The sequence below is a fragment of the Mesoplodon bidens genome (genome assembly GCF_964165515.1).
Source record: "Mesoplodon bidens genome assembly, chromosome: 2".
Lineage (NCBI taxonomy): Eukaryota > Metazoa > Chordata > Mammalia > Artiodactyla > Ziphiidae > Mesoplodon > Mesoplodon bidens.
This window is the reverse complement of record NC_138177.1, coordinates 1,133,554-1,157,256: the sequence shown is the minus strand read 5'-3', so window position 1 is coordinate 1,157,256 and position 23,703 is coordinate 1,133,554. Positions and strand designations below refer to the sequence as shown.

Sequence of the window (23,703 nt, the reverse complement as noted above, 5' to 3'; positions counted from 1 at the left end):
GTTAAACAGCCTTCTATTGGAAGATGCCATCCAGGACTTCCGTAGTTAGAGAGGGGACGTCAATGCCTGGCTTCAAAGGACAGGCTGACTCTCCTGTTAGGGGCTAATGCAGCTGGTGACTTTCAGTTGAAGCCAATGCTCATTGACCATTCCGAAAATCCTAGGGCCCTTAAGAATTATGCTACATCTACTCTGCCTGTGCTCTGTAAATGGAACAAGGCCTGGATGACAGCACATCTGTTTACAGCATGGTTTACTGAATACTTTAAGCCCACTGTTGAGACCTACTGCTCGGAAAAAAGGAGGATTCAAAATACTGCTGCTCATTGACAGTGCACCTGCTGTCACGCAGGAGCTCTGAGAGAGATGGACAGTGAGACTCAGGTTGGTTTCATGCCTGCAAACACAACATCTGTCCTGCAGCCTGTGGATCAGGGAGTAACTTTCAAGCCTTATTGTTTAAGAAATACATTTCGGGGACTTCCCTAGTGGTGCAGTGGGTAAGAATCCGCCTGCCAATGCAGACGACACAGGTTCGATCCCTGGTCCAGGTAGATCCCACGTGCCGCGGAGCAACTAAGCCTGTGTGCCACAACTACTGAGCCTGTGCTCTCGAGCCTGTGAGCCAAAACTACTGAGCCCTTTTGCCACAACTACTGAAGCCCACGCGCCTAGAGCCCGTGCTCTGCAACAAAGAGAAGCCACTGCAATGAGAAGTCTGTGCTCTGCAATGAAGATTAGCCCCCGCTCACCGCAACTAGAGAAGAGCCCACGCGCAGCAACGAAGACCCAGTGCAGCCAAAGATAAATAAATAAATTTATGAACAAAGAAAGAAATACATTTCATCAGGCTCTAGCTGCCATAGATGGTGACTCCTCTGATGGATCTGGGCAAAGTCAACTGAAAACCCTCTGGAAAGGAATCACCATTCTAGATGCCATTAAGAACATTTGTGATTCATGGGAAGAGATCAGAATATCCACCTTAACAGGAGTTTGGAAGAAGTAGATTCCAACCCTCATGGATGACTTCAAGGGGTTCAAGGCTCCAGTGGAGGAGGTAACTGCAGATTTGGTGGAGAAAGCAAGAGAAATAGAATTAGACATGGGGGCCTGAAGATGTGACTGAATTGCTGCAATCTAACGATACAACTTGAAGGATGAGGAGTTGCTTATGGGTGACCAAAGAACGTGGTTTCTTATTCATAGCACTAGTTACAGTAGCGAAGACGTGGAAGCAACCTGAATGTCCATCAACAGATGAATGGATAAAGAAGATGTGGTACATATATACAACGGAATATCACTCAGCCATAAACAAAAAGAATGAAATAATGCTGTTCACAGCAACATGGATGGACCTAGAGATTGTCATACTAGGGGAAGGAAGCTAGACAAAGACAAATACCATATGACACCACTTGTATGTGGAATCTTTAAAAAAATAAATAAAAGATACAAATGAACTTATATACAAAACAGAAATAGACTCACAGACGTAGAAAACAAACTTATGGTTACTGAAGGGGAAGGGTAGGAGTAAATTAGAGGAGTTTGGGATCAACATGTACACACTACTACACATAAAACATAAACAATAAGGACTACTGTGTAGTACAGGGAACTCTATACTCAATATTTTATAATAATCTGTAAGGGAAAAGCATCTGAAAAAGAATAGATATATGTATATGTATAACTGAATCACTTTGCTATACACTTGAAACTAACACACGTTGTAAATCAGCTATACTCCAATTACAAAAATAAAATTTAAAGAAAAGCTGGTTTTTTGCAATGGACTCCTGGTGAAGATACTCTGAAGGTTATTAAGATGACAACAAAGGATTTAGAATATTACATAACTTAGTTGATAAAGTAGGGGCAGGATTTGAGAGGATTGACTCCAGTCTTGAAAGAAGTTCTACTGTGCGTAAAACGGTATCAGCCAGCATCACAGGCTACAGAGACATCGTTCATGAAGGGAAGAGTCAGTCAACGAGGCAAACGTCACTGCTGTCTTCTTCCAAGACATCACCACGGCCACCCCAGCCCTCAGCAACCGCCATCCTGACCGGTGAGCCGTCAGCAACGTCAAGGCAAGACCCTCCACCAGCAAACAGATTACAGCTTGCTGAAGGCTCAGATGATGGCTAGCGTTTTTAACAATATTTTTTAATTAAAGTATGTACCTTGTTTTTTTAAGATATGCTATTGCACACTTACTATAGTATAGCATAAACATAATTTTTATATGTACTGGACAACCAAAAATTTCACATGACTGTATTGCAAGATTCACTTTATTGTGGTGGTCTGGAGCTGACCTTGCAGTATCTCTGAGATATGCTTGTATTACAGTGACAATTAAAATGTATTATTAGGATATTATGAACCGTTTTGTGGTACTGAATATGAAAATAGAGATAATATTCCTTGAAAAACAAATATTACCAAAACAGAAAATCTGAATAGGCCTAATTCTATTAAAGAAGTTGAAACCCTTATTTAAAACCTTCCCGTAAAGAACACTCTAAACACAGATGGTTCTATTGGTGAACGCTTCCAATTATTTAAGGAGGAAATGACCCCAGTCTTACACAGATTCTCAAAGGAAATAGACAAGGAGAAAACACTTCCCAACTTTCATAACTTTAATTGCAAGACTGGCTGGGTTATTATAAGGGGAAATTACAGGCCAGTTTCTTGCAGGAACACGGATGGAGGAATCCTAAAGTAAATAATACTGAATCTATATAAAAAGTAAATCTATGTAAATGATGATACATCATGATTAAGTTGAGCTTATCCCAAGCATTTAGGGTGGTTTTATCATTCAGAAATTGTTCAGTGTAATTCTCCATATTAACAGAAGAAAGAAGGAAATGATAATCTCAGTATACAGGGAAGAAAAACCTATGATAAAGTTCGAACACTAATGATTAAAAAACGAAACAAATAACAACAAGCCCCTCCTAGCCCACTCCCATGAGCGGGGAAGGGGTTGCCTTCACTTGAGCAGCATCTGCAGTGTCTTCGCCAGAAGCTGTCTCTCTGAAGGCAGGAGCGAAGCAGGGAAACGATTGTCATCACTGCTAGCCAGAGCGCGGAGGCAAGAAATGAAATAAAAAGTCTAAGGATGGGAAAGAGGAAAGAAAATTCTCATTTTACAGTTACAGATGGTGTGGTGCTGCACGAACACTAATACGTTTACAGATAATGTCTTGGCTTATGTAATGTTCACCGATAGGCTGTCGGGTTGAGTCGGCCTGACTTCATCTTAGCTCACAGAAATCCCCTCGGTGTGCAGACGCACCTGCTGTACCCCAGGGCCTTACCTCTGGTGTGACTTCTTCCCCGCAGGTCGTATCTGACTCCTGTACGGGATGAGGAAGCAGAGTCGTTACGGAAAGCGCGCTCCAGACAAGCTCGGCAGACTCGAAGGTCTACCCAAGTGAGTGTGACCTCTGTGTTTAAGTCCTTTTTTGTCTGTCTGCCTTTCCACTGGAAGTACAATTAAACAGTGATAAAACGTGTGCCTTATTCCAGCCATTGTAGTGAAAGCTTTCCTGTTAAATCTTACACTACATAGAATCAGATGAATTCATAGCTACATATACCCCCTCTCGCTCCTGTTCTTCAGGCGCAGAGGAGGTTTCTCTCCTTCCCTCCCTAAGACTAATCATTCCATGTGTGCTTAAGGCCCACACCTTAATTCCTGCAGGAGAACAGTCTGGCATAATCTCAGAGTGTTAACCATAGAGTTACCATGGGACCCAGCCATGCTGCTCCTGGGTGTGTACTCGAGAAATAAAGTGGGCTTCTACAGAAAAGCCCTACACAGATATTTATAACAGCATTATTCACAGGAGCCAGAAACCCAAATTCAGTGTCATCTCTGGCCAGAGTTAACTTGCTGTATAGACCAAAATTACGTGTGGAGTGTGCAGGTTCGCTGGAGGGCTGAGCCCTGGGCTCCCGGCAGCGTCAAGGTCAGCATTCTGTGGCTGGTGGTGCCCCAGCGAGTGTTGGGCAGTGGGCCCAAGTGGGGCCATTGCACAGACCAAATAAATGAAGCAGCTAACAAAACTGGAAAAAACCCTCACAGATTTCCATTGATTTGAATAAAAAGAAATGAAGGCCTGAGGCACGCTAATGCTGCCATGTGGATGAACCTTAAGAGAAAGTTAAGCTGCATGAAAGAAACCTGGCATGATTCCATTTGTATGAAACTGTCCAGAATAGGCAGACCCAGAGACATAGAAAGTGGATTAGTATTTGCTGGGACTGGAGAGAGGGAGGAATGGGGATTGACCACTAAGGGTGTGGGGTTTCCTTCTTTCTGGGGTGATGAAATGTCCTGAAATTAGATGGGGATTTTGCACAGCTCCGTGAATATACTAGAAAACAGCGAATTGTACTGTTTAGAAGGGTGGATCTTATCATATGTGGGTTATGTTTCAATAATGATATTATAAAAAGAAAAAAGAAGAGTCCCTCAGGGAAGCTTTGAAGTAAGGAAGACATAATCTACATGATATTTTGCAAAAGTTGCCGTGCAGAGAACTGCTGGGAGTGGTGAAGCCTGGAGGCCCGTGGGAAGCTGTTCCTTAGCTGAGCTGGAGATGACAGCCATGTGGCAGCAACAGTTGAGGGAGGCTATGATTGGGCGTCAAGGAAGCAGAGGAGGATGAGCCGGGCAGCAGAACCGAGGAGCAGCCAGAGGGCTGAGGGATCAACCAGGAGATGGTACACAAGGGAGTGAAAGGCAGTCTCCAGTGAAGAGGGGAAGCCCCGCAGCTTCAGCTGCTACAGACGCCAAGCAGGAGAGCTGAGGACTGAGAAGGGGACCTTATGCGTAGCCCCCGAAGTGCCCTTGTGTTGTTCCTGACCCTCCAGGGTCGGGCGGGTACCGTCCTGTGTAGTCATTGCCACAGCTGTTACTGCTTGTGCTTGATGGTGGTTTGTTTCCCCAGAGGATGTAACCCCCACGAGGGCCAGACAAGCATTTGTTTTGTTTTGGTTTATTGTGGCAGACTATACGTAACATGCAACTTAATATTTTAGCCTTTTTTTTTTTTTTTTTTTTTTTTTTTTTTTTTTTTTTTGCTGTACGTGGGCCTCTCACTGCTGTGGCCTCTCCCGTTGCGGAGCACAGGCTCCGGACACACAGGCTCCGCGGCCATGGCTCGCGGGCCCAGCCGCTCCGCGGCATGTGGGATCCTCCGGGATAGGGGCACGAACTCGTGTCCCCTGCATCGGCAGGCGGACTCTCAACCACTGCGCCACCAGGGAAGCCCAATTTTAGCCATTTTTAAGCATACGATTCATCGGCATTAAATGCATCCACATCATTGTGCAGTCATCAGCACCGTCCATCTCCAGAACAGCTTTCGTCTCCCCAGACTGAACCTGTCTACCCGTTACACAGCTCCCTCTCTCCCCACAGCTCCTGGCAACACCGTTCTACTTTTCATCTCTCTGACCTTGACTCTAGGTAGCTCATGTGAGTGGAATCCCACAGTGTTTCTCTTGGTTGTGACTGGCTTGTTTCACTCAGTGTAATGTCTTCAAGGTTCATCCATGTGGTAGCACGTGTCAGAATTTCCTTCCTTTGTAAGGCTGAATAATATCTTGTCTGTTTAGACCACATTTGGTTCATCCGTTGTCCGTTGATGGACACTGAGGTTGCTTCCACCTTTTGGCTGCTGTGAACAGTCTTGCTGTGAACATCGGTGTGCAAATATCTCATCAGACCCTGCTTTTAGTTCTTTTGGGTATAGACCCAGAAATAGAAAAGGCTGGATTATATGTTTCTGTCTTAATACTTACTTTCCATTATACTCATGTGTTTTCTTATGTCTTTTCCATTAGATTATGGTTCTTGAGTACAGGAATCATTTGATTCGTCTTTGTAGTTCCAGTGCTTAAAAACGCAGTAACTTTTTATTAAGAGAATGAGTGAACAAATTAGCTAACAGTTACCTTCCGGCTTTGGAACTTCCCTCTTCTGAGGACGTGAGCATATGACTACTTGAGTTAAGAATCAACTCACTCTCTTCCTAACCCTTTTCCCCCTTCTCCTCCGGATGTCTCCTCATTATTTCCTTTTTTTCTGTACTACTGCTCCTATGAGCCTGGGGAAAATTTTAATTGGTGGAATGTCTTAAGATTATATGCTACGGCTTCCCTGGTGGTGCAGTGGTTGAGAGTCCGCCTGCCGATGCAGGGGACACGGGTTCGTGCCCCAGTCCGGGAAGGTCCCACATGCCCCGGAGCGGCTAGGCCCATGAGCCATGGCCGCTGAGCCTGCACGTTCAGAGCCTGTGCTGCGCAACAGGAGAGGCCACAACAGTGAGAGGCCCGCGTACCGCAAAAAAAAAAAAAAAAAAAAAATTTGCTTTATTCATTTAGGTGCTCCTATGTTGGGTGCAAATATATTTTCAATTGTTATATCTTCTTCTTGGATTCATCCCTTGATTATTATGTACTGTCCTTCTTTGTCTCTTGTAACAGTCTTTACTTTGTTTTTATTATTTATTTATTTATCTATCTATCTATCTATTTATTTATTTATGGCTGTGTTGGGTCTTCGTTGCTGTGCACAGACTTTCTCTAGTTGCGGCGAGCAGGGGCTACTCTTCGTTGCTGTGCGTGGGCTTCTCATTGCGGTGGCTTCTCTTATTGTGGCGCACGGGCTCTAGGCGCACGGGCTTCAGTAGATGCAACATGTGGGCTCAGTCGTTGTGGCACGTGGGCTCTAGAGCGCAGGTTCGGTAGTTGTGGCACATGGGATTAGTTGCTCCACGGCATGTGGGATCTTCCCAGACCAGGGATCGAACCCACATCTCCCACACTGGCAGTTGGATTCTTAACCACTGTGCCACCAGGGAAGTCCCAACAGTCTTTATTTTAAAGTATTTTTCTGTTATAAGTATTGCTACCCAGCTTTCTTTTCATTTCCATTTGTATGGAATACCTTTTTCCATTCCCTCACTTTCAGTCTGTGTGTGTCTTTAGGTCTGAAGTAGGTCTCTTGTAAGCAGCATATATTGGATTGGCCAAAAAGTTCATTTGGGTTTTTCCGTTATATCTTACAGAAAAACCGAATGAACTTTTTGGCCAGCCCCAATATATGGGTCTTGTTTTTGTATCCTTTCAGCCACTCCATCTTTTGATTGCAGCATTTAATCCATGTCATATAAAGTAGTTATTGATATATATGTACTTATTGCTATTTTGTTGCTGTTTGGGGATTGTTTTTTTAGTCCTTTTTTGTTCCTTTTCTCTTTTGTTCTCTTCCTTTGTGATTTGATGACTCTCTTTAGTGTTATGTTTGGATTTCCTTCCCTTTTATGTGTATGTATCTATTATAGATTTTTTGGTTTGTAATTACCATGAAGTTTGCATATAGCAATATATGTGTGTGTGCATATATATATACACACACACACACGATTATTTCAAGTTGCTGATCTCTTTAATTTCAAATAACATTTTAACAACCCTGCATTTTTCCTTCTCTCCCCCCATGATTACTGTTTTTGACTTCATATTTTATATCCTTTCATTTTGTGTATCCCTTAACTGCTTATTGTGGATATAGTTGATTTTACTACTTTGTCTTTTAACCTTTCTAGTAGGTTTGTACTTGGTTGATTTACTAACTTTACTGTATATTTGCCTTTACCAATGAGATTTCTCCTTTCATAATTTTCATGTTTCTAGTTGTGATCTTTTTTTTTTCCTTTTTCCTTTCTTTTGCTTAGAGAAATACCTTTAACATTTCTTATAAAGCTGGTTTGTTGGTGCTGAACTCTTTCAGCTTTTGCTTGTGTGTAAAACGTTTGCTTTCTCCATCAGCTCTGAATGAGAGCCTTGCTGGGTAGAGCATTCTTGGTTGTAGGCTTTTCCTTTTCATCAGTCTAATTATATTGTGCCACTCCCTTCTGGCCTGCAGAGTTTCTGCTGAAAAGTCAGCTGATAGCTTTATGGGAGCTCCCTTTGTATATAACATGCTGTTTTTCCCTTGCTGCTTTTAATATTCTATCTTTAACTTTTGCCATTTTAATTCCAATATGTCTTGTTGTGGTCCTCCTTGGGTTGATCCTGTTTGGGACTCTGTGCTTCCTGGACCTGGATGCCTGTTTCCCTTCCCAGGTTATGGAAATTTTCAACTGTTATGTCTTCAAATACGTTCTGTGACCCTTTCTCTCTCTCTCTTCTCCTTTTGGGAGCTCTATGATGTGAGTGTTAGTGCATTTGATGTCATCTTAGAGGTCTCTTAAAGTGTCCTCATTTATTTATATGTATATATTTTTTCTGTTTGGTGGCAGTGATCTCCACTATTCTGCCTTCCAGCTCACTGGCCTGTTCCTCTGTATCCTTTAGTACACTGTGGATTCCTTCTAGTGCATTTTTCACTTCAGTGATTGTATTCTTCGTCTCTGTTTGGTTGTTCTTTGTACTGTCCAACTCTTTGTTGAAGCCTTACAACTTCTCGCTCTGTTCATCCCCTCTTAAGTTCTTGGTCATCTTCACGATCGTAACCTTGAACTTTTTCTCTGGTAGATTGCCTGTCTCCACTGCACGTAGCTGCTCTCCTGCGGATTTTATCTTGTTCTTTCAGTTGGAACATGTTCTTGTGTCGCCTCATTTTGCCTAACGTGCTGTTTGTGTTTCCATGTATCTGGTAGGTTGGTTACGTTTCTTGACCTCGGGGAAGTGGCCTTCTGTAGGAGGCGCCCTATACATCCCAGCAGTGCACTCCTCTCTGGTCACCAGAGCTGTATGCTCTAGGGGTGCCCCCTCTGTGGGCTGCGTGGGTCATTCTGTTGTGGTGGGCTGACTGTGTGGCTGGGCTGGTTGGTTGCCAGGCCCTGCCTTGTGTGGAGGCTGCTGGCTGCTGGTTGCCGTGACCAGGTCATGAGGTGGCTGACCATGGAACCCAGGGGGGCCCCAGGGCTGGTGCTGGCTCACTGGGAGCAGAGTTAGTGGGGCTGTGGCCCGCCCACTTCACTGGTGAGTGAAGCTAGGTCCTGGCTAGTGCTGGCCTGCTGGTGGGCAGAGCCGGGTCCTGGGGGTCTGGCTGCAGGGCCCCAGGGCCCAAAGCTGGTGTCAGACTGCTGATTGTTGGGGCTGGTTCGTGATACAACTAGCTGTGGGGTCCATTGTGTTCTGAAGCTTGTGTTGGCCTGCTGGTGGGCAGGGCTGGGGCCCAGCTGGCCCCAGGGCTGGTGCTGACCTGCTGGTGGATGGACTGGGTCCTCCCATGGCAGGCTCTGGGCTGTGATTGTCCTGGGCCTGGTGTCCACCAATTGGTGTAGTGTCCACCCATTGGCGTGTGAGGCTGGTGTGAAGGCTAAAGGAGGTTTACTGGTGGGCAGGGCCAGGGCCCAGGGGTTTCTGGGGCTGGTGTCTGCCCACTCGTTGGTGGAGCTGGGTCCCAGGGTCTCTGGCTGTAGGTCCCTGGTAGTCCTGGGTCTAGTGCCTGTGCACTGGTGTGTGGGGCTGGGTCCTGGGCCCTCTGGTGGGCAGGGCTGTGTCCAGGGTGTCATAAGGCAGCCTGTCTGCTGGTGGGTGGGCCTGTGTCCCTGCCTAGTTAGTTGCTTGGCCTGAGGCCGTCCCATTCCTGGTGCCTGTGTTCTGTTGGCTGTGAGCGGGGCTGGGTCCTGAGGGCAATAAGCTAGAGGGAGGATTGCACGATGGTGCCTGCCTGCACCAGTGTCCTTGCGGTTGAGCCAGCTCCCCACAGTGGCCGCTGCCAGCGCCTGTGTCCCCAGCATCACAGGCTGCCTCTCCGGGAGACTCTCCAAGATCAGCAGGTGGGTCTGACCCAGGCTCCTTTGAAATTACTGCTTCTGCCCCGGGTTGTGGAGCTTGTGAGATTTTGTGTGTGCCCTATAAGCGTGGGGTCTCTATCCCCACACAGCCCTCTGGGACTCCTGAAAGGAAGCCCTGTTGGCCTTCAGAGCCAGACGTCCTGGGGGCTTGTCTTCCCCAGCGCAAGACCCCCGGGATGGGGCTCAGACCGCTCGCTCCTGGGGGAGAACCCCCACCGCTGTAAGTGTCCTCCCATTTGCGGGTCGCCCCTCCTACTCGTCTTGGTGTGGTTGTTTCGCTGCGTCTTTAGTCGTAGAAGATCTCTTCTGGTCGCCCCTGGTCAGTAGTTGTTCTGTGCATAGTTATCCTGGTGTGCCCTGGGAAGAGATGAGCTCGGGGTCTTCCTGCTCTGGCATCTTGGCAGCTCCCTCAGGGTTGGATTTTTGTTTGTTTTTGTGGGTTTGGTTTTTGGTTTTGGTGGTGGTTCTAGCCTGGCTCTGAATTTTCACCATTTTGAGCCTGGTTCTTCTTTCTGTGCGTAAACTTAAGTGTTCCTTGTGTCTGCTGGACAGTCGCTGTTGGTGACTGCATGCTCTTGGGGGGTCGGGAGCGTCCAGGTGGAGATGTGAGAACCATGGGTGTGGAAGCAGCGGGCGGGCATCAGTGCTGACCTGTTTCTGGAACTCAAGCAGGAGACGCTCAAGTATTGTGTTTGAAGTGTATCTAGGCTCAGGCCTGGGGCCTCTGCATACTGAGGTGTTTGTTTTCAGCGTATATTACTTGAAGCGGCCTCACACATTTCGGGAGCTTCATTTGGAATTTGGTACCATTAGATCTTTATGGAGTTTCCCGGCTCATTCACGGGGAGTTATTCCATGGTTAGGGTGAAACTTCTCTGACCTTGTGGTATTTTCCCAGGGTGTTACCCTGACGGATCTCCAGGAAGCAGAAAGGACGCTCAGCCGGTCGAGGGCAGAGCGTCAGGCTCAGGAACAGCCCAGCCCGAAGCCCGTGGGCCCCAGAGGGCTCGAGGGCAGCGCCCAGAAGCATGAGCCCCTAGCAGCCCCTGCAGAGGAAGCTGGGGAGAGCCGCCAGCCCTGGGACCGGAGTCTGGAGGATCAGGTGAGCTCTCTGTGCTGAAAGCAGGTGGCTGGGGGAGCCTCTTCCTCACTGAGAATTCCAGAACTGTCCTACTCTGCAGGGGACGCCTCATAGAACACGCTATTTATGTCCATCTTTAGTTGGAAGACCTGTGTAATTGAAAGAATTCAGAGGATGTTAGTCCTTAAGTGATCAGTTTTTTCCTCTGGGAGTTAACTAATGCGCTTTTTTCCAGTTTTATTGAGATGTAATGGACATGTAATGTTGCAACATGATTTGATGTGTGTACATGTTGTGAAATGATTACCACCATACATTTGGTTAACTAAATGTGTCTTTCTATTCTGAAAAGAGAGATCTTGGTATAAAAAAAATGCAAATAGCAGTATAAGCATTTATTATTTAGTTTATGCCAGGCACTATTTTAACAATTTCAATATATGTATTAAATTGTTTAATCCTCACAACAACCCTCTGAGGTAAGTATTATTATTCCTTCTTAAAATATGAGTCAGTGGAGCTACAGAGAGGTTAAGTAACTTGCCCAGCATGTTGCACGGCTAAGAAGAGGTCAAGGACTTCCCTGGCGGTCCAGTGGTTAGGAATTGGCGCCTTCACTGCTGGCTGCCCAGGTTCGATACCTCGTCTGGGAACTAAGATCCCACAAGCCATGTGACCAAAATAATAATAATATTGATTTGTGTGTGTGTGTGCCTATCTGTGTATGTTCTGGTGTTAGACTATTTGGGTTCAAACCGCAGTATCCTTACTAACTAGCTGTATGGCTTTGGGTAATTGATTTAACCTTCTTGTACATAGTTTCCTAATTTGTAAACACAGAGCTTATAGTAGAGGGTACTCCTTGTGAGGTGATACCTGCATAGTGCTTGACACGTTAAGTGTTCAGCAAATCTTAACTACTACAATGATGATGATGTACTTAAAGGCCTCCAAATTCCTCTTTTCTCTCTCCCTTTCCAACCAAATATATACGTATATATAATAACCATTTAGGCAACTGGGTGAACGCTTATTTTGAATTTTAATTTGATGGTACAGTATTATAAAATAAAGGATTTTACTGGAAAAAAAAAAAGCAGAGATGGAGCGAGGCGTTGGCTCCACAGCTTGCCCGCCTCACCACTAGTATGTTGTTCTACAAACTTCTGCAGACCCAAGCACTTACAGCGCACCCTTATTCTCAGGCACAAGCTGTCACTTTGGGGTAGACGTTTTGACTTACGTTCCATTTCTCAGTTGCAGTTGGTAGTCAGAGTTATAGGGTTATATTTAAGGTGATTGTAACTCCTGGTTTACCTAAGATGGTTCCAGTGACACCTTTTATCTCTGGGTAATTATCAGTACCATTCCTTTTCACTCTCAGAAATGTCCCAGTTGGGATGATAAACTTTATGGTCACCGTAATTACAGGAGAAAGAAGTCTTCTTGCTCTAACTTTGAATGGCTGGGGGCTGCATAAACTAACTGAGGTTCTGTTGTTTATTTCGTTTGTTTTATCGGGTATTTTTTGAGTACTTATTACATACTAGGGACTGTTGTAAGCACATAACATACATTCTCATTTAATCCTCACAGCCCTCTCTGAGGAAGATATTATTATCCCTGTTTTATACATGAGGAAGCAGAGATCAAAACTCAAGTCACTTCAGGTCACACAGCTCATTCAAGCTGGGATTTGAGCCAAGTTCTGTCAGACTCCCAAGCTGACTACATTTTATTGCTTCTGTCTCTATAATTTATAAACAAAAATTTATACAATCTCTGCATGTAGTAAGAATTTCTTTATCTCTGCATGTTCAACAAACCACATTAAGGTTTATTGTCAAGCTCTGTCTGTCCTAACTCTCAAGGAAAAAAAAAGTTCGAAAGGGAAAGTGGGAATTTATTTTTTTTTATTTTGGGGGTGGGGGTGTGTGGCATGCGGGATCTTAGTTCCCCAACTAGGGATCAAACCTGTGCCTGCTGCAGTAGAAGCACGTGGTCTTAACCGCTGGACCGCCAGGGAAGTCTCAGAAAGTGGGAATTTTTCAGAAGTGTCAATAAGCCTAGTTATGGCAAGTTGGTAGAAAGCTCAGATTTGGTCTGTTTTCAGATAACTCCTACATTGTTTCTTCATATTCCTGATCTTTTTCTTTTCCTACGTAAACCTTACCTTTCAGTGCGCCATCTTAAAAAGGCCATCGTCCTTCCTATTTGCGTTGCAAAATCAGAGGAATTTTTATTACCAGGGTTGGTGCCCCCTAGCGCCCTGTGATCAGTTTGGGAAGAACTGTCCTGGCCTTCTGTCAGCCTGTAGCATCTTCAGAGTAGGCGTCTAGACCTCTTTCCTATCTGGCTAATTAACTACTCGTGAGCCTCTGGATGTAGAAAAGCACACTTTTAATAAACGTGCTGTCCTTACCCTTTGGTTAGACTTCACCTCTGACATCTCATCCTGTGGATTGTTCCAGCCTGTGTATCGTCGCCTGAGGTGTCCGGCTCAGCCAGACACACCCACGACACCAGTGTCACCTCCTGCCCCGAGACCCTCCCTCTACACCAGTTCCTACCTGATCCGGACGGGTAGGTCTTCAGCCCCTGATTCAGAGAGTTCAGAGCCCCCCGCCAGCCCTGCAGGGGCAAAGGAAATGGACAAAAACGGTAGGTCAAGCTTCAGAAACCGCACCCTCCTCCGGTGCATGTGCCCCAGGTTCTTAAGATCCACGCTTTGTTTTCTCTCTGACCAGAGGGTGAAGAAGCAGAGTTGGGTGATCAGTCCTCTAACAGGCTGTCCATTCGTGAGAGGAGGCGGCCCAAGGAGCGACGAAGAGGCACAGGCATCAACCTCTGGACGAAGGATGTAAGTGGGCTGTCTGTGCCGGGACGTCTCGCGTTACCCTGCGCTGCCCGCCGTCCTGTGTGTCGGGCTCAAAAAAGAGCTCCACACGCTGCCAACTGTGCAGATGGTCAGGAGGCATCACTGAGAAAAAGGGCAGAAGAAGAAAGACTCCACTAGTGTGGGACTCATTTGGAATGTTCTGGCTAGGACGCCCAGGGCCTAGGACAGTGCCGAGCTCACGGTAGGCAGGCAGCAAATAAGCGGTGAATTTACAGCAGCCGTGCAAACAAATATAACAAGTGCATAAGCCACTCAGGCTTGGCAGCCCCCCAGCGGCCCCTGAGAGTCCCGTGGTGAGTCAGCAATACGTCAGCGTCGTGTGTGTGCAGGTGCTAACCAAGTATTTCAGAGGCACTGCCAGAATCTTGAGAATTTCAGAATTTCATCTGACTCAGGTTTACTCTTTTGGAGAAAAAAAGGAACAAGTGCTATAAAACAGCTTGACTTTGGCTTTTAAATGAAGGCGGGGCTGCTGTGCCTCCTGATGACGAGCGCACACTCGGTTCTTTCCTCCCCCTCCAGTCTGTGCCCTGCGCACTCAGCCTTGTCGCTGGCATTGACAGGTCCCTGGTCACTAGTGGCTCATTTGGAATTAGATGGACCGTTCAGTGAGACAAGAAATGGGACAGTGATGGTCGCCTGTTAGAAACTACTGGACGACAGTGTTTGATTATTACAGGACCAGACGGCCCGACAGCTACTGACAGAGCCCAAGTGAGGTCCGTCTGTCTTAAAGATTCTCCTTTTCCCGCCAGGTTCATTTGACTCTTTGACTGCAGGTGGTGCTCCTGAGGTGCTGCTAAAAGCAGCAGTGACAGCCTTGTTGCCTCCAGGGGTGCCTGTGACCATGATCCTCTTGTCTTGTTTCTTTCTCCCTTTCCAGGAAGATGAATCTGACGTCTCGGAAGAGGTGAAAGCCGCGTGGGTAAGCAACGAGCAGCGAGGCTGCCCCGCAGGGCTCGGCATCCCCGCAGGGCTCGGCATCCCCACCCGCGTGCACACACTTAACAGAGGAAGAGCAGGCTCTGTGCAGACCTGGGTCCAGGGAGAGTTTGGAGGCAGACGCTCCTCTGCAAGATGGGATGGCTGCTCGCTGGTATACTGCTTCCTGTTTCTTTAAATTTGTTTATTTTATTTTTGGCTGCGTTGGGTCTTCGTCGCTGCGCGCAGGCTTTCTCTGGTTGCAGCGAGCGGGGGCTACTCTTCATTGCCGTGTGCGGGCTTCTCATCGCGGTGGCTTCTCTTGTTGTGGAGCACGGGCTCTAGGTGCGCGGGCTTCAGGAGTTGTGGCACGTGGGCTCAGTAGTTGTGGCTCGCGGGCTCTAGAGCGCAGGCTCCATAGTTGTGGTGCACGGGCTTAGTTGCCCCGTGGCATGTGGGATCTTCCCAGACCAGGGATTGAACTCCTGTCCCCTGCGTTGGCAGGCAGATTCTTAGCCACTGCGCCACCAGGGAAGTCCCCCGTTTTCTTAAATGGTGTAACAATGCCCATGTTCTTGAATGAGTTTCCTCCATTTTTCAGTGCCTCCTGCCGGGTTCTGACACAGTTACGGGCTCTTTTTCTCTATTGTGCTATTGGATCGTATAAAGTCCTTTGAGATCTCAGGAAGAAACGTGAAGAGTGATGCTGCTTGTGGGTCTACATCCTCTCCACGCTAACAGAGAGGAACACGAGAGTGAATAGTGTGAACAGTCCAGAAATCACTTACATTGGACTTTGAAATAGGTTTAGCTCCTGGGCTCTTGTGTAAGCAGGTCCCTTAAGGCCTGGCACCCAGCTCTTCTCTGCTGTGGGCACCCCGGGCCAGCTCTCCTGAAGCTCCAGGTTCCTGTAAGCCACTCACACGTGATAGAAAGTTAATGCTTTTCTAGTACCATTTAGTACCATTTTTCTTTGGTTTTTGTTTTGTTTTGTTTTTGTTTGTTTGTTTATTTCGCCGCACGACACAGGTTGCAGGATCTTAGTTCCCTGACCAGGGATCGAACTGGGCCACGGCAGTGAAAGCGCCGAGTTGTAACCACTGGACCACCAGGGATGTCCCTAGTACCATTTTTCAAGAAGGAAGGGATTTGGTTTTGACTAAATGAATTGAGACTCCATGTACATTTCTATTGGGAATTATGTAAGAAGATGGCCTTTTTTCTACCCTGCAGTTATGTGACAGTATGTTCTCAGAATATGTTTAATAACTCATACTGAAAATGAACAACTAATTTGTTTTTAGCACAGGAAGTAGAAACGCTATATTATGTCATTGACCTGCCTGTATTTTGGTCGAGATCCTAAACAGTCAGCAGGGGCCTCCAGAAAGCAGTGCCCATGGTGGCGTGCTGAGAGCTGCCTGCGTGCAGCTGCAGCCGGGGCTGCCTCACAGTGGGGAGTGGGCATCGGGCACAGATGCCACATGGAGGCTCCCTGGGGCAGGGGTGTGTGCACACGACAGCGACTTCATTCCACAGGGGCTTGGGGAGGCTTCAGGGGACGAAGAGTGAACGCAGGAGAGCTGCTGTGGGGAACTATGTTAGAAAACCCCTAACGAGCGATCCCGGGTGCTGACTCCAGAGCACTGAAGCGGTCCGTCACCCGTAGAGGGTCGTAGAGGCCACTGAGCTCCACGGAGGGAGTTACACAGGAGAGCTTGGTGTTGGCCGGCGTCTCTGTCAGTGAAGATCTTTGCCTGCACGTTTCTAAGCTACTTGGTGTGAAAAGTCCTTGCCTGGTGCACCAGGCAAGGTCCGCGAAGGTGCCTCTGATGCCATGCTTCCCAGAGAAGTTCACTGAACGACCACTGACTTAAAATTACAGAAAAGATTTTCTGATTGGTGAGATTTGACATAGAGTCATTTGTCAGACTGAAAAATGGTCCACTCATCCCATTGCTCGAGGCATCTGCCAGTGTTCACCGCGTGTCCAGCAGACGCCAGTGTGAGCATTCAGAGAGGAATGCACGGCCAGTCCTCTCTCTAATGGTAACTGAGTGTGTGCAGGTGTGCCAGCCCTCACAGCACGCCCGGCATGTCTCCTGCCCACCACGGTGCCCAAGGGCGGCAGCATCCTGACCCCGGCCTGCGTTAGCGCAGCTCTGACTGGTTCTCTCCTGAGCGCTCGTCCAGCCCTGGCAGGCGTGATGCCGGCATCCATACGGGCCCACAGAACGACAGGCCCGTCCCTGTAACTTGTGGAAATCTAACCTCAAGGTGGGCAGGACTGTGTCACGGCCGCTCTCCCACGCCAGGAATCTACTGTTTTTTAAGTTAACTCTTCCCAAGACCCTGACATCTGTTATTTTAAGTTGGGATAGATTTACAATCAGTGAACTGCCCAGACCTAAAGTGTGCTGTTGGGTGAGTTTTGACAGTTGTCATCAGTGGTGTAACCACCACTCAAGTCAAGATGTAGAACTTTTCCGTCACCTTGAAAAGTGCCCTCACCCCCCGTCCCCTGTCCTGAGAGGCAGCCACTCTCCTGATTGCCGCCGCAGTACAGTGGTGTTGCCTGTTCTTGAGCTCCGCGTACATGGAATCATTCGGTGATAATACTTTGTTTTAAGGGTAGAAAGGAAACTCTGTCTCCAGTCAGAGTTGGAACTAAAATGATTCCAACTGTGTACAGATGCTCTCCTCTTCTCAAAGATTCCTCAGCCTCTCACCCGTATGTCAGTAACAAGAGCACGTCTAAGAAAACCTTTCTGTTGTTTAACCTTAATCTCTGTAGACATCTTGGAAATTTATTTCTTTTTGTGGACCTAAGCTAGAAAAATGTAACCAACATTTGTGTACAGGTAAGGTTGATGGCCAGGAATGGCCCTGATGTTTGTCATGCAGTCTGGGAGGGAGGAAGGCTAGTCATGCATTTCTGTGGTGGTGACACAAGGGACGCTGAGAAGGCTGGGGGCCTGGTCGGGGCCCCGCACAGTGCGCGCTTTTAATCAAAACCATCCCCACCGGAAAACCGACAATGAGCACAGGGCTTCATGTCCTAGCACCCCCTCAGCCGATGTGCTTAGAGCAGATGTGCGTGGTTGTCCGCATTAGACGGGTGCCCGTCTCCAGAAGTCCTAATATAGCCTGTATCTTGCTGAGTGAAAAAGAAACTGAGTCTGGATTTGACGTGAGGAAGGAGGTTACTGCAGTCAGAAGCGCTGCCCCCTTCACTGGTCGTGAGGAACAGGCTCTGGAGCAGTCACGGGCACACTGCAGACGCTGATGGCCCTCGGGCTCTTCTCATCCTTTCTTCACCGGCGTCTTTGGCTTGCCTTCATTTTGCTTAACACTGAGTTTTCTCTACACGTTCTTGTCCTCTGAAGCAGACTGTTTCCCAGGCCAGTTCTGATGTATAATTGAATTTATCACTAGAGGGCGCAAGTCGTCAAAAGAAAAGATGGTGGACAAGAAGAATGGTGTCTAAGGAAGCTGAACAGGAGACAGATGGCTTTTGTTTTAAAGGAATTGTTGAACAGTCCAGTTCAATGCAGTGAAGTTACGCGCCTCCCAAATTTGGGCATCTCAGAATTGGGAAGGAATTTAGAGAAAACTTGGGTTAGGAACCTCGTTTTACAGTTAAGAGAACTGAGGCCCAGGGCAGTTAGGAAGTACCTGGGGACGTGAAAGCTCTAGGTGAGCGCCCTATGCCCCGTGTCAGGGGGCCTTTATGGGACTGTGGTGGGGCCGACCTCACATCGCCTCCATTCCCCGTCCTTTTTTTTTAAGGGATACAGGTGAGCAGTCAGATGAAGAGGTCCGTCAGGTGAGGTGTGGATGTGTCCCAAGGTCAGAAGCTTTGTCCCCATGGAGGTGGTTGTACCACCCGCCCGGCATGTGGATATTACACCAACCCAGAAGTTCTCCACACCTCATAGTTTAGGGATTTTTATGGAGGCTTCAACATGGGCATAATCCATTATTAACTCAATCTCCACCCCCTTTACCTTCCCCCCAGAAGATGGAGGGTGAGTCTACAAGTTCCAAGTTTTTTTTTTAAATTAAAGTATAGTTAACATACAGTATTCTGTAAGTTACAGGTGTACAATATAGTGATTCACAATTTTTGAAGGTTATACTCCATCTATAGTTATTATAGAATATTGGCTGTGTTCCTCATGCTATGCAATGTGTCCTTGTCGCTTATTTTTTACCCAGTAGATTGTACCTCTTACTCCCCCCTGCCCCCATTCATTTGTTTTTTACTGAGCAGGTTACATGTTTTTTTTTGTTTTTTTTGTTTTTTTTTGCAGTACGCGGGCCTCTCACTGCTGTGGCCTCTCCCGTTGCGGAGCACAGGCTCCGGACGCGCAGGCTCAGCGGCCATGGCTCACGGGCCCAGCCGCTCCGCGGCATGTGGGATCCTCCCGGACCGGGGCACGAACCCGCGTCCCCTGCATCGGCAGGCGGACTCCCAACCACTGCGCCACCAGGGAGGCCCACAGGTTACATGTTTGAATTGCGTTGCTAGTGGCATCTCGCCTCCTTGAGTAAAGGAAGGTCTTCTTGAAGGATACCTCGAAAGCCTCCTGAGAGTTTCAGGTTCAGTGGTAGAGGGTCAGCCTTCTCCTGCCAGGTGGGAGGGTACTTATGTAGGGAGGGTACATAAGTAGGTGGGTACTTATGTCTGTCCATCCTTCAAATAGAAAAATGCTTCTCCCTCTAGAACCCCTGTTGCTTTTAGGCAAATCCGGTGGCATCGGTCTGAACAAAATCACGACACTTTACCTTCAAAGTCAGCAGTGTAGCGTCCAGTCCAGAGAGGAGCCCGTGGTCTGGTGGCTAACCCTCCTGCAAGAGGCCTTGGTTGTAGGAGACGCTGTTAAGGAAGCACTGACCAGTAGGTGTTCAGATACCGGCCGTAGATAACCGGTAGCAGCTAGGCGGGAGAGACTTTGGTCAAGTGTGCAGAAGATATAAGCGATGAAACATAAGACTTTCAAACTAAATCAAAGAGAGGCTCAAAGTGAAATTTGCCAGCAAAGCTTGGTTTTAAACCAAGCTTTAACAGAAAATAAAACTTGCTTTGGGAGCCATTTGGCCCCAGAAATATCTCTAATACCAAAAGCCACTAAATGCATTTCCCATTTTGTCCTGCCTTCTCTTTTATAAGCTTCTCGTGTATTCACTGAACAAGTACTTCCCGGTGCCTGTGGGCAGGGGTGCAACAGTGAACAAAAAGCCCTGTTCTTGTAGAGTCTCTGTTCTGTGAAGCAGGCGGGCAGTGAGTAAAATGAACGTGCCAAGCAAACTGTGTGTGGAAGGTGAAAAGCCGTGTGGAGCTGCTCCAGGACTCAGGAGTGGGGAGTGCAGGGCGGGGGGGCTGGGCATCTAAGGAGGGGTCGGTGTCGGCCTTGCCGCGAACGCAGCACTGAAGCCCAGCATGAAGGGAGTGAGTGGGGAGCCCCGTGGACGTGCGCAGGCAGAGGGAACAGAGCTCGGGGGGCCGTGAGGCAGGAGGACAGGCAGGACCTGTGAGGAGACGGTGTGGGCATGAGAGCCCGCGGCAGAGCCAGGCGGTCGGTGCCAGGGTGTGCGAGCCTGTGTAGAGCTCTGCGCAGCAGAGGGGCAGGAGTCACATTCTGGGGGGACTCCGCCTGCTGTTTGGAGAAGACCCTCTATGTCACCCTAACCCAGCGGGACTTACGAGGGGTTTGGGCCAGGTGATTGCGGGTGGTGAAGATGCTGAGACGTTTTCATATGCACGGCACATTTCAAAGTTAGAATCAGCAAGACTTCTGCTGGATTGGGTATACGGTGAGAAAAACAGAGGGGGGTCAAGGTTGACAGCAAAGCTTTTGGCTCAAGTGCCTGAGAGGGTGGAGTTTTCATGAACTGAGATGGAGAGGACTCTGGAAGGGCAGGCCTTTGGGTTTGGCTCTAGAAGCCCTGGATTCGATGTGTCTGACCGCTGTCCACAGGGAATTGTCAGGGGCGGAGTTGGAGGTACAGACTGGATGCAAACATGCAGGTTGTATCGGGAACCATGACATCGGAGCAGGTCACCAAGAGTGCAAGTGTAGACAAAGACGCCCAGGAAACGGGCGAGTCAGAGCACGTGGCTCTGAGAATGTGACTGCAGTTTCCCCTTTTTCCAAAACAAAGTCAATCAAACAAAGCACACTCACACAGAACAGTAGGTAGTTTGCTTATTATTTCACCAGTTTTTCTCAACTGGTGCAGGGGTATTCCCCATGAAAGCTGCCTGGCCTGTTTATGGAAGAGCCGTGTAGTCGTGGGCGAGAGCCAGTTCCTGGAGCTCCCCTGTCAGCTTCTGAAACAGAAATTACTGCGCCTCTGCAGACCTTGGCTGGAGGTCTCTGAAGGCCAGGAATGTCATAAGACTTTTTGTTACATGAGAGGAATTCTACTGATTAACCGTATCTGCAAATGATCTTTTAAGCTGACTCCGCTTTTGGTTCCCTTTGCCTTACCTGACTTTCCTCAGTTTTATTACATCTTTGAATAACTAGCACTCCATTTCACTTGAGGAGAGGCTTTCTTTGAAAAACTTACTTCTAGGCGCTCTTCTTTATCAAACTCTGGTTTATCCCTGTGATGGCTAGAATGACAGTCGCAGACTTGGAATTTTAGAACGAAAGCAGCTTTAGACTTCTTCCCTGCCCTCCCCTCCCCCTTCCCCTCCCCCTCCCCTCCCCCTCCCCTCCCCCTTCCTTCCTTCCTTCTTCCCTCCCCCCTCCCCTCCCCCCTCCCCTCCCCCTTCCTTCCTTCCTTCTTCCCTCCTTCCTTCCCTCCCTCCCTTCCTCCCTTCCTTCCTCCCTCCCTTTCCCACATCACGCACCTTGCAGGATCTCAGTTCCCCGACCAGGGATTGAACCCAAGCCACGGCAGTGAGAGCGCCAAGCCCTAACCACTGGACCGCCAGGGAACTCCCTACACTTCTCATCTTAGAGATCACAGCTGAGGAGGCCCGAGACAGGGAGCACAGCTGTGTCCCGGGCTTCGCACCGCGTTCTCCTGAGTCTGCGTCTGTCGTGCATGTTGGCTGATGTACTCTCACAACAGGCTAGGAGTGCAGGCCCAGGAGCTGGGCTCCCGGGGCAACCCCACCTGGACCGCTGAACTGCCTTGGACGGGATGCTTCAGCGTCCTCATCTGTACAGTGGGGATGATAATAGTGTCTGCCTCTTAGAGTTGTAAAATGAAGATGAGTTAATGCATTTAAATGGTTAGAGATGAGTGAGATCCACGCAAATTATTTTCCGAATCTGTAGGTTCCTAAATCTGGATGAGAGAAAGCCTTTTGGAATACGGTCATTGACCTTAGAATCATGTGATTTTGAAGCCAAGTTATTCATTTATCCATAAAGAATGGATTCTTTGAAGAGTCAGAGAAGCAGCTCAGGCTCCGGCGTGTGCTTGTGCTCTGAAAATGAACCTGATGAGCTTTGAGAAAGAAATCTTGAAAGGAATTGCCGCGGTAGGGACAGAAATGAGTAGAGGAGGAAGGGCCGAGAACGCAGTGTTTCCTCTTTTGCTGGAGCCCTTTGCAGACCTGATGAGAACAAGCCCCTGCCCATTTCTGTGTCCTCAGGCAGGCTTTAACCCTTCTGCCTAACCCCCCCCCCACCCCCGTTTCTGCTCGTGTTCCCACTCTCTCTCTTCGAGCAAATAATAGCCCTCTTCCCTACTTCCTCTGATTCTTCACAGTTTTGCTTCTGGCTGTTTACTGGATCTTCTCCCCTCCGTCAAGCAGGATTTTGAATCTTGTTACTTAACCTCGTGAAGCCCCTTTATCTACTGGAGGGCGTCCAGCGATTTTCTGTCCGCTCTCCACCGCTGGGCAGTGTCTTCGCCCTTCTCCTTTTAGGTAAAAGCCTAGGACTGTTTTGCTTTCCCTTCTCTCTGGGGCCTGATTGCCTAATATGGTAAAGTATGTCCCAGACAAGCCTGTGCTGTTGAGATAGAACAACAGTCTTAAGTTTAAAGACACGGTAGGTAAGCTCTCGGGTGGAGTTGCCTATTTCTGTAGTAAAGTAGTATTTTTCACAGTGTACCGTAAAACCACCATGATCTTTTTTTTTAAGCAAGCCACTCTTCCTTTTAATCGACTGAAAAGATAGTAAAATATAGATTTTTCCTCCCTTAGCTTCTTTATCTTCAGCCAGATAAGAAGAGGAAAGGGTGGTTAGCTTGTCCCTAGAATGAGAGGGCTTGAGAAGCCCGAGAAATTTGATGGTAATGCTCATAGGAGTAGATTTAACGAGCAGGGCCTCCATGAACAGCCCCCAGGGGTCGGCAGGCTCTCCACGCAGGCCGCTGGGGTCCCAGCAGTGATGACGGGGGCCGGGGGTGCGGGGGGAGAGACCGGGAAGCCCTTCCGTCCAGGCTGCATGAGGGGGCTCCTCCAGCTGTGACTCCACGCTCACTGGACGGCCTCTCCTTTCACTGCACACTTGCTCTTGCTTTGCAACTGTCGTTCTTAAAATACTACAGCTGCTGGGATTTGCTATATATGGGTCATACTTGTGCCTTGCTGTAGCCAAGCTGTATAAACCATCTTAAGAACAAAGTTTCTTTTGGCATCTTCCTTCCTTTTAAGGACTCTATAATTTTGGGTCATGCCATTGCCAAGCAAATCTCAGTAATCAAAGTGCACATGTAGGGGGCTTCCCTGGTGGCGCAGTGGTTGAGGGTCCGCCTGCCGATGCAGGGGACACAGGTTCGTGCCCCGGTCCGGGAGGATCCCACATGCCGCGGAGAGGCTGGGCCCGTGAGCCATGGCCGCTGAGCCTGCGCGTCCGGAGCCTGTGCTCCGCAACGGGAGAGGCCACAGCAGTGAGAGGCCTGCGTACCGAAAAAAAAAAAGTGCACATGTGTTCCTTTCAGACCCTGTAATTTTTGGACCCGCTGTCCCATCTCATCAGTGAATTCTGCTT

General features: G+C 48.1%; 1 protein-coding gene across 11 annotated transcripts in view; it reads left to right on the top strand.

Moving 5' to 3' along the window:
- Nucleotides 1-23,703, top strand: part of PPP1R12B (protein phosphatase 1 regulatory subunit 12B) — a 207,431-nt gene that overhangs the window by 108,392 nt on the left and 75,336 nt on the right. For all 11 annotated transcript variants that reach the window (XR_014017455.1, XR_014017456.1, XR_014017457.1 and 8 more), the window contains 5 exons: nt 3,364-3,454; nt 10,741-10,944; nt 13,395-13,584; nt 13,671-13,783; nt 14,706-14,747. Coding sequence is in view for 8 of the 11 variants with exons in the window: in XM_081254347.1 (XP_081110473.1) it covers nt 3,364-3,454; nt 10,741-10,944; nt 13,395-13,584; nt 13,671-13,783; nt 14,706-14,747 (640 nt within the window). In the remaining 3 variants the exon portion in view is untranslated. The remainder of the gene's footprint in view (nt 1-3,363; nt 3,455-10,740; nt 10,945-13,394; nt 13,585-13,670; nt 13,784-14,705; nt 14,748-23,703) is intronic.